Source organism: Phaenicophaeus curvirostris, chromosome 18, assembly GCF_032191515.1.
Source record: "Phaenicophaeus curvirostris isolate KB17595 chromosome 18, BPBGC_Pcur_1.0, whole genome shotgun sequence".
Taxonomy (NCBI): domain Eukaryota; kingdom Metazoa; phylum Chordata; class Aves; order Cuculiformes; family Cuculidae; genus Phaenicophaeus; species Phaenicophaeus curvirostris.
Window position 1 is genome coordinate 8,037,335 of NC_091409.1, and position 16,330 is coordinate 8,053,664.

At 51.9% G+C, this 16,330-nt stretch overlaps 2 protein-coding genes across 6 annotated transcripts in view; both read right to left on the reverse strand.

Moving 5' to 3' along the window:
- Positions 1-820: 820 nt before the first annotated feature.
- Positions 821-7,402, reverse strand: TNFRSF6B (TNF receptor superfamily member 6b). The gene is made up of 4 exons (XM_069871575.1): positions 7,209-7,402; positions 6,301-6,679; positions 4,096-4,290; positions 821-1,650 (listed from the first exon to the last, which is right to left on the reverse strand). The coding sequence occupies exons 1-4, from the start codon at positions 7,248-7,250 to the stop codon at positions 1,373-1,375; spliced, it is 894 nt and encodes a 297-aa protein (XP_069727676.1). The 5' UTR covers positions 7,251-7,402; the 3' UTR covers positions 821-1,372.
- Positions 7,403-14,221: 6,819 nt separating this feature from the next.
- The window catches only part of RTEL1 (regulator of telomere elongation helicase 1), a 43,260-nt gene continuing 41,151 nt past the window's right edge, over positions 14,222-16,330 (reverse strand). For 4 of the 5 annotated variants that reach the window (XM_069871501.1, XM_069871500.1, XM_069871499.1 and 1 more), the window contains exon 36: positions 14,230-14,356. In XM_069871501.1, coding sequence (XP_069727602.1) covers positions 14,282-14,356 — 75 coding nt within the window. In that variant the 3' untranslated portion in view covers positions 14,230-14,281. Of the gene's footprint in view, positions 14,357-16,330 lie in introns of all 5 variants that reach the window. The other variant, XM_069871502.1, reaches the window with a different exon arrangement.

The following is a 16,330-nucleotide window of genomic DNA, read 5'->3' on the forward strand; positions in this document are numbered from 1 at the left end:
CCCCATTCATCCAGCCTGCTACGGCTGAAGAGCTAGTTATTGCAGCAGGAAGAGCCTACGATGTGTCTGTGGGCACCAAGAGGAGGTTAAAATCCCCTCTGGTGCTCAGTTCTGTCAGCCTTCCGGGCAGGGGGAAGTGCGGGGGCACTTCCACGGAGCACAAGTTTCAGCTCCTTGCTGGGGGGAAATATTCCTCTTTTGAACCACAAACTACTGGCAATTAGTCAGCTAAAAAAAGAAGCAAACTCATGCAAGGCAGAAGATGCAGGTTCTGTGTCATCATTGCTACAGGCTGGAAAATGCCCCCAGAGGGCATCTTGTTGACTTCCCCAAGTGGCATCTGCCAGGCTTCAGAAAGCCCCGCGGGCAGCCAGCAGAGACGCTCCAGGGCACGTGCGGGGCTGGCAGAGCCTCTTCACCCACCTCAGCACCTGGTTGGGTTTGGGGACAGACCTGGGGCTCAGGGTGACACGGTTGGGTTGACCCAAGGGATGTGAGCTTCACCCCAACTGAATCATAGAATCACCAGGTTGGAAGAGACCCACTGGATCATCGAGTCCAACCGTTCCTATCAAACACTAAACCATGCTGCAGCAGCAGCAAATCCCACCGCAGACAGGCTGTGCCCCACCAGTATCCCACTTCGCTGCTCTCCGTGAGCTGTTGTGCCACACGGATCAGGGATGTGGCGAGACTGTGGCGTGAAGCATGTGCAAAAAGCAGATAAGGGCAAGCAGAGGGAGAAGATGATGGGCTGGGACTCACACCACCCCCTCTCTCCTCCAAAGGAGACTAGGAAAGGACTCCGGTGACAGAATCATATAATAAAATAACTTCTTTGGTTTCTTCCTTTGGAAAACAACTTCCATACACAATATAAAACCAGGAAGTTTGGAAATAAATTTAAAGTTGACCGTACCAGTGACTTCAGGGCATCCTACACCCAGTGTGTCCCTCATCGGGGAAACTCCTTCCTCAGAACAAAGCACAACAAATGCCAGTGAATCCTCTGCGGGGAACACTGTTATATAACCAAAAAAACCCAATAAAACCAAACCCACAGAGTTTAAAAACAAAGCCAGACAGCTTTCTAAAAAGGAGGAGTTGGGTTCTTCCCCAGAAGAAAATGCTGCTGGCTGCATGATTCTCTTCTGATAAAATATTGACCTTTGCTGAGGGCTGGAAAAGCAGCAGCCAGCGCCCAGGGAGCTCCGAGAGCCTCATGCCTGGTGGGACCCACCGCACGCCTCAGCTCGGACCCATCGCTCACCTCTAACTGCATTTCAAGTAAGGTTGGGAATGATTAATAAATTAATGAAGCCACTGAGGAGAAACCTAACCAAAAACCACCCAAAAAGTTCAGTTCGTGTTCTCAGTGGAGGAGGAAGCGCTCGCGGACCTTCTCCTCGATGGAGTGCAGCTTGGCAGCTCGCAGCGCGTCCAGCAGCTCCTTGGTGACCTCGGAGCGTCCCTCTTTCAGGTGGGTGAGGAAAGCTCTGAACTTCTCCTGGATGGCCACCCTGTTTCCCAGTGCCTGTTTCTTCGGCGAGCGCTCCAGGATTTGCTGCAGGCGCTTCAGCTTTCTGACAGGAATGTTCTGGTACGCCACAAAGTCTATCATGGCTTGCTCACAGTCATCGTCTGCTAGAGCTGGTGGGAGAAAACAGCCCAGAGGTTAGAGGGAAAGTGGCCACGGGATGCTGGGAAAGCAGATCGTGGCCCTACCAAGCCTCTCCGTGGACGTCTGTCCAGAGAGATGGTGGATGTCCCATCTCTGGAAACATCCCAGGTCAGGTTGGATGGGGCTCCGAGCAACCTGATTGAGCTGAAGATGCCCCTGCTCATTGCAAGGGGCTTGGACGAGGTGATGTTTAAATACCCCTTCCAACCCAAACCACTCTGTGATTCTATAGCATCGCCCTCACCCGGGCACGGCTCTCCATAGAATCACCAGGTTGGAAGAGACCCACCGGATCATCAAGTCCAGCTGCAGCTCGGACCAGGGATCCAGCCCAGTGAGCCCTGCAGGGAAACCCACCACTCACAATCCATCTTCCAGATCTGGGAAGGTATCTTAGCTGGTGCAGCCCTGTAGAGCTGTGAACACAAGCTGGGGACCATCCACCCACGCACGTGAGTGCAGAAGGAGCGTGAGTCCCTTCCTGAGGGTGCAGCAGCTCACCCTTTGCCTAAATCCAGGGGGAAGGAGGAGGGAGCTGCCTCACGCTGCTGGCAGCGACGCGGTGGAACAAGCAAGTCGGAATAAGCATTTAACAAATGGAAAAAATGAGGTTGGAAGGAAGAAGGAGGCAAGCACCAAACGTGACATCACGGACATCACCGGGAAGGCTGGCTCCAGCCCGGCCACAGGGTGAGGTTCCCAGCAGAGCCCCAACTGCTGCGGGATGGCTGGGAAACAACACCGAGAGGTTCCTGTAACTTTAATAAAAGCAAATACACCTTTCCCATCCTCCTCTCTGCAGGAAGAGGGAAACTCCAGAAAAGCTGAAGTAATCGCAGTAAGCATTTACGTATTACTTGTCCTGAAAGTTTCTGTTTTCCCACACAGGTTTTTATCTCTTGGGGCAGGACGAGCCCCGGGTGCAGCCCCCAGCAGGGCTTTGGGACAGCCCTGGTCCCAGGTGGTTAAAGCGCTGCTGGAGAGCATCCAGCGTGAGTGCAATCGCTAAGAATTTCCAAGAGATCAAGGCCAAACGATTACTCAATCGAGGAGAGACCGGCCCAGTTTTGTGTCCTTGTAAACTGGGAACGGTTTCACTGATTATAGCGGGATGGGTCGGGCTCCCTGGCTTTCTGGCTCTCCTGCAGAATCAAGGTTTATATGGAATTGCTCCTGCGATTGCTGTAGCGGCAGGGAGGAGAGCAGGAACCCACGTGCCTCCCGAGTGCAATAATGACAAACCAGAGATAAAAATACCCCTCGGCTCCCATTGCTCACCGGCCTCCGCACGCTCTATTAATAGATGAAGGGCTGGTGTGGCCGCGGGTGCCGTTGCTCAATGAGCAGCAGCACACACGCTGCTGACTCCACTCTCACCTGACCGCCCTCCCCTGCTCGGCACCTCGTTCCACTGACGACAGAGCTTTCCAGCTCCTCTCCCCAGCGGGATCATGCTCCTGGCATGGAGCTCAGAGTGTGAGTCAGGCTTTAGAAGGAGAAATGCCCCACGCTGGCGGTGCCAGGAGAGGAGGAAAAGGCAGGAGCTCCTCTCACATGCTGATGGAGCCAATTAATGTCTTATTGTGAGAAGAGTCAATCACTGGGATGATTTCCCCAGAGATGCAGAGGAGTCCCTGTCGCAGGAGGTTTTCAGGACATGGTTGGACAGGGTGCTGGATAATCTTATCCAGGCTCCCTTTCCCATGAAAGGTTGGACCAGATAAGATTTCAAAGTCCCTTCCAGCCTGGGCTGTTCTATGGCGCTGTGACGGGCTTTTTTGGAAGGTCAGGGGTTCAGCTCTGAGGAACTTTGACTCTGCTCCATTCAACCTCCACGAGACAAGGCTGCAGCTGCAATAAAGGCTTTCTGGAAAACAGGCTGAAAGCCTGGAGGGTGCAGGAGGCACGGCAGGAACCAAACCAAGCCCTTCACACCATGTCCATTTACATGACTTCCAGCCATGGGGTATCACCAAACCCAAAACCGTCCTCGTGCCCCGGCATCCCCAGTTATCCCAGTTCCTGGCAAGGAACGGCAGGATTTCACTGCCAGCTCTTGGTTCTTGCTAAGCAAGGAGCCTGCTCAGGCTCTGGCTGAGCAGTGGCCTTTGCTTAAGCCCCATACCCTGTCCCTGCCCTGCACGACTGATCTTGGAGGGGGAGAAAGGCAGAGAGCCTATATTTTATCCATAATTACTATTAACTACAGATCGCTCCATACTGCTGCAAGCTATTTCACCTCATTTTGATAGGAATTTGATAGGAATGGCTGGACTCAATGATCCGGTGGGTCTTTTCCAACCTGGTGATTCTATGATTTTGCATCAAAGCAGAAAGAAGCCACCAGGCAGTTTGCTGCTGCCCTGGCAGCATCGTGGTCCTGGTGTTCCCCACCCCACGGAGCTGCAGCTCACCTGGTCCCTGCGTGCTGTTGCTTCTCCCCAGCCTGCAGGAGGTGCAGAGGGTGTCGTGGTACTGGTTGCCCTGCACGTTGGTCACCTTCCCCTGCTTCTCACAGTCCTGGTGAGGCTGGCACGGCTTGGTGGAGTTGGAGGAAGAGAAGAAGCCACGGGGACAGGGGCGGCACTTGGTGTTCTCAAAGGGGGTACCTGCACGTGGGGAGGCAAAGGGACCATCAGCCTTCTGCCCGGCCACGCTCCTTTGTGCTGACGAGCTGGCAAGGGAGCAGGGATGGGAGCTGGGGCTGGTGCTGCCACAGCAAAGAGCTCCAGACACCATTCGAACTTGGGGCTGATGTTTTGGATCCCTCGGGAAGCGTGTATCTGCTTGTAGGTCAAACAGCTGGGATTTTCCCACCCACTTCCCAAGCCAAAGCATTCAAGATGTGCTGACAAATCATCACCGACCTCCAGCCACAAGAGGAGATCTCATCGGCTACTGAAAAGGACCACCTGGGAGACACCGATGGGTAAGCTGAGTGCCAAACCAGCCCTTTGACTTGTGGCAGAGCCAGGAGGCTCCCAGCCAAGTAAAAGTGAAAGTCATCGAGGTGAAAGCTCTGCTTGTTTCTGCAGCGCTGCAGTTTCCACCCGGGCTCGGAGCCAGACCCGTCACCGTTCCACAGGGATGAAGCCACGTGAGCAAGAGTGCACAAGGGTTTCTTGCATGTTTGCTGGGACAGGAGGGAACAGCCCTGATGGGAGCAAATTTCACAGCCTTTTTCTTCTCCTCATCGTTTACCTGGTTAAGAACACAGCTTCTACCTTGGCACAACCCACTTTAGGCACTCATCCAGCTCGAAAACCAGCGAGCTCTGCCCACAGCCCTGAGCCCCAGCTCTGCAACGACAGGGTCCACGTTGTCCCCATCCAACATAAGCACCCGCATCCCGGGGCTCTGCCCACCCACGCTGGGTGCTCGGTCCTTGCTGTGGGCTTCAGATGTCTGCGCTGAGCTGCCATCATTCCCCATACAAGAAATCCTTTCCTCAAAACGACCTTGCTCACGTGGCTCCTCACCCTACAGCCAAATTTGATGCTTCCTTTCAAAGAGCCTCCCCGCTGTGTTGTTTGCAGACTCACCTTTGGCTGCGTTACTGTGCTCCCAGAGAAAAATTAAACCCTGAACCTCAGCCTGAAACACCAGCTGAAGACAACAAGGATTTTATCTGGCTGGGGAGCCTGGAGTTCTTCGGTGCCATGCATGGAAGGACTTCAAAAGCCTCCCCAATTCAAAGCACGAAGTGAGACAATGCTGGTTTTGCTGATGCTGCCCACGCGGTTTTCTGCTACCCAGCTGTGGTTTCCAGGCAGAGCCCAGTCCCCAGTGATTCAGGGGAGAGAGGGAAACCTGCTTGTAGGCAGCTTCTATTTTCAGAAGGTTTGCACTTACGCAAATGAAGGAAACCAGGGGTCCAGGCAGGGTCGAGCTGAGGCAACAGCGGGAAAGCAAAACCCCTGAAATCTCTTATTTACATCTCACTGGGGACAGAGTCTCGGACTCTTGAATCTCACCCAGATGTGAATCGATACAAGGCTGGGTTTACTGTTTTGGAACACGTCCATGTTCCCATTTCACGTTTTAAATGCAGCCTCTGCAAACCTCTCAATAAAAACTACAAAACCCAGCCCCAGAGCTACGTGCATTCACCAGCCCTGCTCTTGCATCATTAGCAGCACTTCTCAGCCCAGACAATTAGCATTCCCAGCTCCCTGGCTCCCTGCCTGCAAGGAGGAGGGAGCTGGCAGAGGAGCAGAAGCTGCTCGGAGCTTTCTACCAGCGGAAAGCCCCAGCAGGGCGAGATGGTGCTCCGGGATGGGTGAATCCCAGCCAACTCTGCCTGCTGCGGCAGGTGAAGGAGGGAACCAGGATTGCTGTGCCCCATCTCAGCCTGGCACCGGGGGATTCCAAAGGCTTTCAAAGCAAAAAGTAGGGGAAAACCAAAGAAATGCCTCGTTGGATGAGAATCCATAAGTAGTTTCAGGCGCCAGCAGGGATGGCAACTGGGCTGGGGAGAGAAAGGGAGTCAGTCAGGCGCCGGGCAATCATCGGCTGCTGTATTTCTCCTCGATTTTTAGAACCATTGGAGATTTTGGGTTGTGACAAAAGCCTCGCAAGCACACATCCCACTGCCACAGCCACCCGGTTAGGGTACTTACCCAGTTTCTCGATGCCGGAGCCCGGCGGGCACTCAGAGTGCTTGATGCAGAACTCCATCTCCGAGTAGTAGCCCTCCTGGCACTGGCAGACGCGGTTGCGGGTGGAATTGCACTGCTGCACCTCCACCTGCCTCTCAGCGCAGATGACATTACAGTACCGGCACTTCTCCAGGTAGTTCCAGTACTGCGTGTAGTGCAAATCGGGGCAGGGCCGGCACTCAGTCTGTCTGTCCCTGGTGCAGTGCTGTGCCACAAAGGTCCCCGGCGGGCACTGCTGGCAGGTGAGCTTCTCGTTCGTCACAGCATCTTTCCATCGGTAGGTGGGTGGGGAGCTGAAGCCGACCTCAGCCAGGAAAAGGAGGAGAGAGGCAGACATCCACTGCAGCAAAGACAGCGCAAAGAGCCCTTAGGTCGTCCTCTTGCAGAGGCAGCAGCGACAAACGTAGCTGCTGGGTTACAGAATTTGTCAGTGTTGTGGATGCAAGAAGTTATTGTCCCACCTCACGCTCTCCAGCCCCAGGGGCAAAGCAACACTGGCTCTGGGAACCAGCCCCTGCCCCTCCAGCCTCCCCATCGCCCTCCACTTGCTACCCCAGGTGGCAGAGCATCCTTCCCAAATGATGCTTCTCAAACCCATTTTGTGGCACCTTCACCACCCCATCCCTCTCCTTTGGTACTAAAAGCAGCTCGAGCACGTTCTCCTCCTCTTTTCACCCCTCACCACTGTGTATCAAGAAGCAGAAGGAAAGTTTTCCAAACTAGCAAATATCAGGATGCTCCATGTGAACTCCGAATGTTTTTGGAAACCCAGGTACTCAGTACAGGACCAAAGAATCCAGAGTGTTGTTTATCCTCCCTTTCCGCTCCAAAGCACACACGCTCTGTTTTAGCAGCAGACGCTACGTTACCTTGGATGAATGCCTTGGATTTGGCACGTGGCAGGATAACATAGCAGCGAGCGCTTCCGAGTGCCGTAATCAGAAGCCTGGAGAGACAGAGTGGGCTCCTTGGAGGCTGGCGCTGGGGACAGTGGCTGGGTTGTAGCTCCTCTTCGTAGCAGCAGCACCGATCCCACCGTCCAGCTCTAAAGAGAAAGAGAAAGAGATGGTTGAGGAGCGTTATGAAAGGCTGAGCTTTCCCATCTGCTTCCCAAGTCGTTCGTCCTCCGAGAGAGGCTCCAGCTCAGCAACAGGAGCAGAGTCTCAGAGTGCTGGCGAACAGGCTCCCTGATGGAAAAGTGACCACGCTCCTGATGCTTCATCGCCCCGACACGCGTAAGAGCTTCCAGGGGGGAAGACCCCCAGCCCCAGAGCAGGTGTGACCCACGGCAGCGGCCAAGGAGGGAGCAGAGGAGGGAGAGGTGGAGGAGCAGAGGAGGGAGAGGTGGAGGAGCAGAGGAGGGAGAGGTGGAGGAGCAGAGGAGGGAGAGGTGGAGGAGCAGAGGAGGGAGAGGTGGAGGAGCAGAGGAAGGAGAGGTGGAGGAGCAGAGGAGGGAGAGGTGGAGGAGCAGAGGAGGGAGAGGTGGAGGAGAAGAGGAGGGAGAGGTGGAGGAGCAGAGGAGGGAGAGGTGGAGGAGCAGAGGAAGGAGAGGTGGAGGAGCAGAGGAGGGAGAGGTGGAGGAGCAGAGGAGGGAGAGGTGGAGGAGAAGAGGAGGGAGAGGTGGAGGAGCAGAGGAGGGAGAGGTGGAGGAGCAAAGGAAGGAGAGGTGGAGGAGCAAAAGAAGGAGAGGTGGAGGAGCAAAAGAAGGAGGTGGAGGAGCAGAGGAAGGAGAGGTGGAGGAGCAGAGGAAGGAGAGGTGGAGGAGCAGCAGCCGCCGTCCCTCCCTCCCTTAGCCCACCCTGTCCCCTGGCAGCAGCTTCCCCCCCTTCCCTCCCATCGCATCCCACCCCCGGAGCGGCTGCCCTGCCTCCTCCGGCCCCGCACCCTTCTCTCCCCTCGCCGTGCCTCTCCCCTCGCCCGGCAGCATCTTTATAGCCGCAGCCCTTGGGAAAGACCCCTCTTACGCAAGCGCCCGCGGAATCCCGGCCCGCCCGGTGCCCTCGCCCCCCCGGAGCCGCCTTCGCTCCGCTTCCAGCCGCGGAGGGTCCAGAGAGGGATGCTGAGGGTCCGCGGAGGGATGCAGGGGGTCCAGAGAGGGATGCTGAGGGTCCGGGAAGGGATGCTGGGGGCTCGCAGTGGGATGCGGGGGGCCCAGAGAGGGATGCTGAGGGTCCAGAGAGGGATGCGGGGGGTATGTGGTGGGATGCAGAGGGTACTTTTTCTCGGCTAGGGGGGAAAGACGGGGAGTTCCTGCAGCAAACGCTCCGTACCTGGCTGTAAAGGCTCGGTGACGTTCTGGGAATAGAGTTTATCCCTCAGTGCTCGCCCCGAGAACGCGGGGAGCCCCCCAGCTGTGCCCGGTGTGACCCCCTCCTGCTCCAGCCCTAACGCCAAAACACCTGGAGCTCCCTTTTGCAGGACAACAAGGAGGTCAGCCTGGAGAACCTTAGAGGTGAGACGGGGCTCGGAGCGCGGGGATTTCAGTTGGACACTGAACTCAGCACCTGCCTTGTCCTTCTGCCCCTTCTCGCCTGATTCCCTCTGAAACCAAGAGCATCCAAGGGCTCCTCTGTGGAGCGCAATATGAGCTAGGAAGGCAGGAACACGCTCCTTCCACTTCACCTGCACCTGCTCTGATCCCTCCATAACCCAAGCACAGGGGGAAGGGGAAAAACCCACCGAATTTACCTGTCTAGTGTAAAAGCAGGAGCCCAGGAAGAGCCCAGTGTGCTCCGAACCTGAAAATCAGCCTTTTCCTGCCAGACAAAGAGGAATGGGAAGGCTGCAATTGATCCCAAATAACTTTCAGAAGGAATTTAGCTTTTTTTTCTAGTTTTCTAAACTTTCCAATGAATGGAAGAGAAGAAAACCCAGCGACACTCCAATCCCATCCTGACCACGGAGCACTCAGCTGGGAAATGGGATGGGTTTTGTCCTCCACCACTGTTAATGTCACAATTTGCCACCTTCATCGGCGAAAAGGGCAAGAGAGTGTGCTGTGAGCTGCGCGCTGGGCTCCTGCTGCCCCTCATGCAAAACCCACCGGTTCCTGGGTCACAAACGGTTCCTGGCCTCTCACCAGGACCCCCCGCAACCCCCTTGCTACAGGCAGGGCTCTGCCAGTCCTGGCTTGGCAACTTGATCCACAGGCTGGCCACCAGGAGAAAACCCTTTGTAGGTTTTATACCAACAGAGCATCACCCCCCTGTGCCATCTCTCGGGGTAAAATAGAGAGGACAACCACTGGCCAGCAAAGCCTTGATGCTCAGAACCAAAACATGTAAGAGATCCGTCTGAAAACAGCAGCCAGTCCATAAACGCTTGCTTTACACACACAACTTCTCAAGCATCTCCGTTTGGAGACACGGAGGGGTCTAAAATCCCCTCCCACAGGTTGCTCTGCAGCCTTGCTGCTCTCAGGTCTGGCTTTGCCCTCTGCCCTGAAGACCTCCGGTAAGGAACCGCAGCACTCGGGACCCTCGCCCACCCCACACTGGGGCTCTGAACAGGTTTCCCACCATTGTCTGAGCACCAGGAAAGGAATCCCACTTGGGAATCCGGCTGTTTGCAAGGAGCACAGAAAGTTTTTATAAGCCAGCCGCACATCCTCCAAGTGGGCTTCTCTGGCAGCTGTCACAGCTCATGTTTTTCTCAAGCATCTCCCGTTCCTCTGTGTCCTCTGCTCCGGCCACCAAGCAGCAGCCTGGGCCAGGTCCTCCCCATCCTCACAGCAAAACATTTCTTCCTAAGATCTCTTCCAAACCTCCCCTTTTTCAGCTCAAAACCATTCCCCTTGAGCTATCCCTGCCCTCCCTGATCCAGACACCCCCCTCAGCTTCCCTGGAGCTGCTCTAAGGTCTCCCTGCAGCCTTCTCTTCAGGCTGAAGAACCCCAACTCTCTCATCCTCACAGGAGAGACACTCCAGCCCTCAGATCATCCCCGTGGCCTCCTCTCGACCCATTCCAACAGTTCCATGTCCTCTTTATGTTGGTGACTTCATTCTTAACACTGTTCTAGATCAAACCTACAAGCGCTAAACACACAATTTATAAAAATAAAGGAAAATCAAACCCAGTCTTCTGCTACCCAGAAGAAGAAATAAGCTCCTATAGTCAGAAGAAATCCAAAGCTCCTTCCACTAATACCAGTTTCTACCCATCACAGTTAAAGGAAAGCCTTTGCCTCTAACTGGGGTCAAAAGAGTTCGTTAGTCACGTCTGAGAGCATTGTTTAATTTTCCCACTGCTTTCTGTCAATCACTTGTAGCTCCCCAGAGCAATCCTGATGACTTATGATACTTTTTGACAACATCCCTGAGCCAAGGACTGCTGGGGCTTTGCTGTGTCAGCATGCGTCATCTCAGTAATTGACTCTATCAATTAATTCCTGGGGCACAGCCTCTGCAGGATATTTCTTTTTGGTGAAACTCACTGCTGCTTTGAATCCCCACACTGCGGCTCACCCCACTGGGGAGTTGAAGCGAGATGTTTTCTGCCTGAGGCTCATCCTGCCCCAGGACAGCCCCGCGGTCCAGAGCGGCCTCGGTGCCACCGCAGCGCGTTTCCTTTCCCGGTGGGCAAACAGCTGATCTCAGTTTTCCTACCACAGCTTGCACGTGGTTCCTGAGCCATCCTCAGCCCTCTTGCTGACACATCTTGATTTTTCCAAGAAGCTGCAACAGAAATGGGCTCATCTCAACTTTTGCAAACGCCTGAGTCGGTTGAAGCGATGAACACCCACAGTGCGATGCTTGTAAAAGCGTTACTGGGACAGAAAGGGCTTCTCCAGGCAGCCTCTACCTTTTAGAGACAAGAGTCTGATAGAACAACGACCTTTGATTAATATTTTTCTCTCTGTCCTTCTACTTGCCCCATTTCTCACCTCCCAGAACGGGTTTGGGAGATCTCTGCCTGACCAAGGGGAAGCAACAGCTTGACTCGCTGCTGACTTTGATCTGTGGAGGTAGCTTAGAAAAGGAATTCAGCATCATATTCTCATGGCTCCGATTTCATTTCCCCACACCGTTTCACACTTCTGAGAGCTTCAGGGTATCCAGTAGCATTGCTTTTTCAAACCTGCTCTTGCAAAGTCAGGTTTTTCACTAATATTCAGAGGAAAATCTGAAAAGCAAAGAAATTCCTCGCTCTCCATCAGCAGCCACTTGTCCAAGCAAAGACACGGGGAATCTCTTTCCTCATAAAAGAGTTGCTTTTAGGGTTTTTTGATCTCTTTCAGAAGCCTTTTCAGCTTTATTTAGGAAAAGTAGCAGGAAAGTTTTTTTCCATGACACATCCCTCAAACTGGAGACAACATTCCAGGTACAGTCATAGCAAGGCAGGGACAATAGAGATTGGTATCTCCTTCCTTTATGACAGGAGTTACAGGTCTCATTCGCGTCCCAAAATCAGCAAGGGTGGTCCATGATTGGTTCTCCTCTCCCAGCCACTCAGTAGTTTGGATCAGTTCCTCCAACCACTTAGAACAACGTTGGTTTTTCAGAAACAATTCTTGTTTTCACTTTCTGGTCTTCATAAATGATGTACAATTCTGGACTCTCCTTCTTGTAAATTCAGCTGGTTCCAAGACAAATCAAGATCACTATCTGCAGCACGTCCTTACAGCCCGTTCCTGGAGGTCCTCCTCTTCAAGGTTTCAGTGGAAGCAGGTTTATTGCTGGGGCAGAGGTGGAAGGAAGCAGCACTCTAAACACATCCAGGAGGACAATACTGACGTCAGGAGGGATCGGTTGACACACAAAGCTCTGAACGGTTCTTTGGAAGATGGGGAGCAGGAATGCACGCACAGAGTCCTTTGCCAGAAGTGATTCTCAAACAATCTGCCATGGGGAACATGCAGACAACGCTGTTCGGCTCCTGGGCAAGGGTTGGAGAGCTGGGAAGGGCCAGGGGGCTGGTCACAGATCAGGTAACATCAATGCTGGGTGTCAGCCATGAACCGAGGAAGGACGCCCTGGGACCCCCAGCATAAACCTGAGAGGTAGTGAGGTTGTTTTTTAGTGACATCGAGTGATCAATAAGGGTAGAGACCTTGAGACTTACCCTCAAGTCCAGAGTTGTGTTCTCCCACAAGTGGAGTTCCTTCGGGTTTACCTGGTGGTGACTGTTGCTGTCCACAGCAGGTAATTTCCAACAGGCAAACCCAAACAAAGGCATCATTTCGCTGCCTCTCTGTTCCACGCTCATGTCTTGGGCTGTGGTTTCCCTCCAGTGGCATAAGCAGAAAGCTGCAGTTCTCCCGAGGGAGAGATCTGCACGGAGCAGGCAAGGGTTCCCGTGCGCTGCTCCCAGCCTTCACTCAGCTCTGCCACTTGCCATTCCACTGATAGCCCAGGCTGAGAAAACAGAATATTCAAAATGAGCATCTGAAAGAAAGCGCAGGGACCTGCTCAGAAGCGGCTGTGAGGCTTTACCCTACGTGGAGAATTCAGATCACCCCAAAGCTGCCAACTGCAAAACATCCACATTGGCCCCATTTACTTACCTGGAAAGTGTGATCTTTTTCTTTTTTAAACCTCTACAATGCGATAGTTATAGTTACTCTTGTTAAAAAAAGAACAAATGATGATAGCAGATGCCCAGGGCGTGACTTGTGAAGGTGCAAGCCCAACAAAAAACCCTTGACCAACAAATGAAATTCAGCACAATTCGGGCACAGAGCTGCTTTGGGGTCAGGAAACAAAGCTGCCTTTGAAAATTTTGTTAAAACGCTGCCCACATTGCAATTTTGGTTATCAATTATTAACATAACACCTTCCAAAATACCACTGATATGAAATCCACCTCCAGGCTGAAGAAACATCACTCCTAAAATTACTTAAGGACCTCTTCTCCCAGAATGTTCTGAGCACACACGCTGTATGAAATGGCTCTGCCACCACAGGGACCTCAGAACTAATCAGCAACTGAGAACACAACCCGTTGCTCTAACAAAAGTACTCGTGTCAAAAATCCCAGCAGCACAAACTCCTCCACTTTCTTCTGCCAGAGATGCTGGGACTCTATACCCTATGATTTTATAGTTGGCAAAACATTAAAACAATATATATTCAAACAAACACGAATTAAGACAAAAGTGGTTTTATTTATAGTTTGTTTTAGAGCACTACTGAGGATCTAAAAGGGATACAACTTTTTGGGTTAACCAGCGATAGCCACTACTCACAGAGAGTGGAAGCGTGAAGGATTTTCTTTTTAACCCATCTAATGATTTATTTTAGGGTTTTAAATTACTTAGTTCGCTTTTCTTCTTGGTAGATGACGTCAGATAACAGAAGCACAATGGAAGTATCGGTCCTGTGCAGAAAACAAAGCAGCACATTTCCAAAGAACCCCAGCAGGATGGGAGGAATGGGGTTTCAGGGTGCCCAGCAGATGCAACGGAGCGTTTCTCCTCACTGCACAACCACTGGAATTTGCTCCTAAAATTGTCCTTTCATTCAGTATCTTCTGCTGCTGGAGACAGCAGCTGCTGCCAAACACCAGGGAAGGTGAATCACTTCTTCCAGGAACACTGGTGTGGCGAGGATGGGGGACCTGGCCCCCTCCTTCAGTTCCACTGCGAGGGGTTTTCCAGGAGCTGATGTTACCCGAGGGGCCCGGGAACCAGCTGCCTTCGGGGTGTAACTTTACACCCTCCGTAGCAGCCACCGTAGCATTTGACAGGCCAAGATAAATCAGAAATTAACCTTCCAATAGAGGACAATATTCCTTGTTCTCCTGCCAGCGGTGAAGGAAAGAGACCATTCAGACTTGATCACCTTCGTAGGAAGCAACGATACGTGTTGGTGCACAGCATGTAACCTAGCACCAAGGATCAAAGGTATTTAAATCAACCTTCACCCTTCTTCCCTTCAGCCTGAGAGCCGGCGTGCAGGGATTTTGTTCTGCTGATGTACTGCATTTGGCCTTCCTGGCAGGGAGATTATGACCAGAAGAAAACTTGGATTAATCGTTGCTTTTTGACATCACTGCGGCACTCTGGGCACTTCTTCACCATCTGTGTAAATAAATGGACAAAACGTTTGAATATTAGATTTCTCTGTTACATTTGCAATGGTCCAAGGTGAGCAATAAGCCATGAGACAGTCCGAGATATCCTATCTGCTATTTCTCAACGTGGTGTTACCGGGCAGTCATTTATTTAACCGCTAGTAGAAAAGGAGGAAAAAGAAAGCGTTTCAGCAGCAACAAACGTTACAGCAGTTATCTCACATTAATTACAGCTGTGACATCTCCGAAAGCCGGAAATGCAGGAACGAGGAAATAGAGAAATCACGAGAATTATGGCTGTACTTGTAAATTCATTACATCTTACAGGTGGCTGATGAATTCCCTGAAACTCTGCTTCCTCTTGCACAGGCAAGAAGGAATCTACCTCCCGCACGTACCAGGACATCAGTGAGACATGTGGTCATGGCCAAGAGTTTTGCAGGGGAACCAAGTACATCTATTTCTTCATAACTACCTCACCACCTTTTGAGGTTAACAGCAGAACACTGAGTACATGAGGCAACCTTTTACCCACCCAGGTTTCAGTTTCTCTTAGAGACAGCTTTTTAGCCACTTGACCTGCAACTGAACCCCAACTGCTCTTTTTTATACTTCCAAATTACCAGCAAAACTAAAATGCTCTGCTCATTTCAAAAGTGAGACAGCAAAAAAACTATTTACAAAATTAATCTTTGAGCAAATTGCCATCTCAGTGGGGTGAAATGATGGTGATTTCCATCAGCGGGGCTGCCAGGGCTTCCCATAGCATGGAAGAAAATCACTGTACCAGACAATGTAGCCTGCAGAGCAGGTTTGGGCACTAATGGTTTGATTCTAGAAACACTAATTGAAATACCGTAAAAGGAAGGGGAAAAGAAAACTTATCTTACCACTCAGCAGACAGCGACTTGTTAAAGAGTGTAATATATGAAGTGTACATATATAAATATATATAAGTGCAATATAGAAATGTGAAATCTTATATTATTTTCCCATATTACAGATAATGCAAATGAAAATAAGTCTCTCAGGAAAATTTGCAAAAAGAGCAGGAATAAATGGTGGATCTAAACACTGAAAAGCAGCAACGCACTGAAAATCGGAAGGGGAAAGATTTAGATTAGACATTAGGAAGAAAGTCTTCATGATCAGGGTGGGGAGGCCCTGGCCCAGGGAAGTTGTGGCTGCCTCATCCCTGGAGGTGTTCAAGACCAGGTAGGATGGGGCTTGGAGCAACCAGATCCAGTGGGAGGTGTTGGAACTGGATGGGCTTTGAAGTCCTTTCCAACCTCAACCATTCTATGACTCTATGAAAGCCACCCAACCAGCACTGACCCCTCTAACGCCCCTCCAGAGCAGGGAATCCTGTCTGCTCCTCCAAAAGCTTCCAAAACTATTCCTCACCTCTCCCTAATCTCTTTCAGTAAACAACAAATTGGAAAGGATATCACAATTTGCAACCCTCAAGTCATTGCATTTTGAATAACAGGCACTTAGTCACTTCCTTGTAGAAACAATATCCACCAAAGTCCTTCAGAGCTGAAGAAGCTGTGAGTAACTTGTTAGCAAAGAAGAGAGATGAGTTTTCAAATCCAGCCCAGTCAGTGGTGACAAAGCCCAATGCCATCTGATGAGAGCGCAGAGCTCAGACACAAACTAGGATGTTATTTCCTGCCGGTGAAGGTACCTACCCCACAACCACAGCCCTGGCCATGAATGAAGCCCATTGTCTGATCAACCAACCAGCGCATGGGTAGGAATGTGGATGGCAGGGTTAGATGGTTCCTCTGGGTCTGGTTTCAGAGAAACATGGAATAACGTTCTTCCTGTTTGCAATCATGTACTCAACCAGACTGCTCTTCCTTCCCGACTGCATGACTAGCAGTTTGTCTCATCACTGGGAGACGGGACTGTCTGCATCTGTCCTCAAGTCATATCCCAAACTACAAGATATTTGAGCTGTCATTAACCGAACCACACT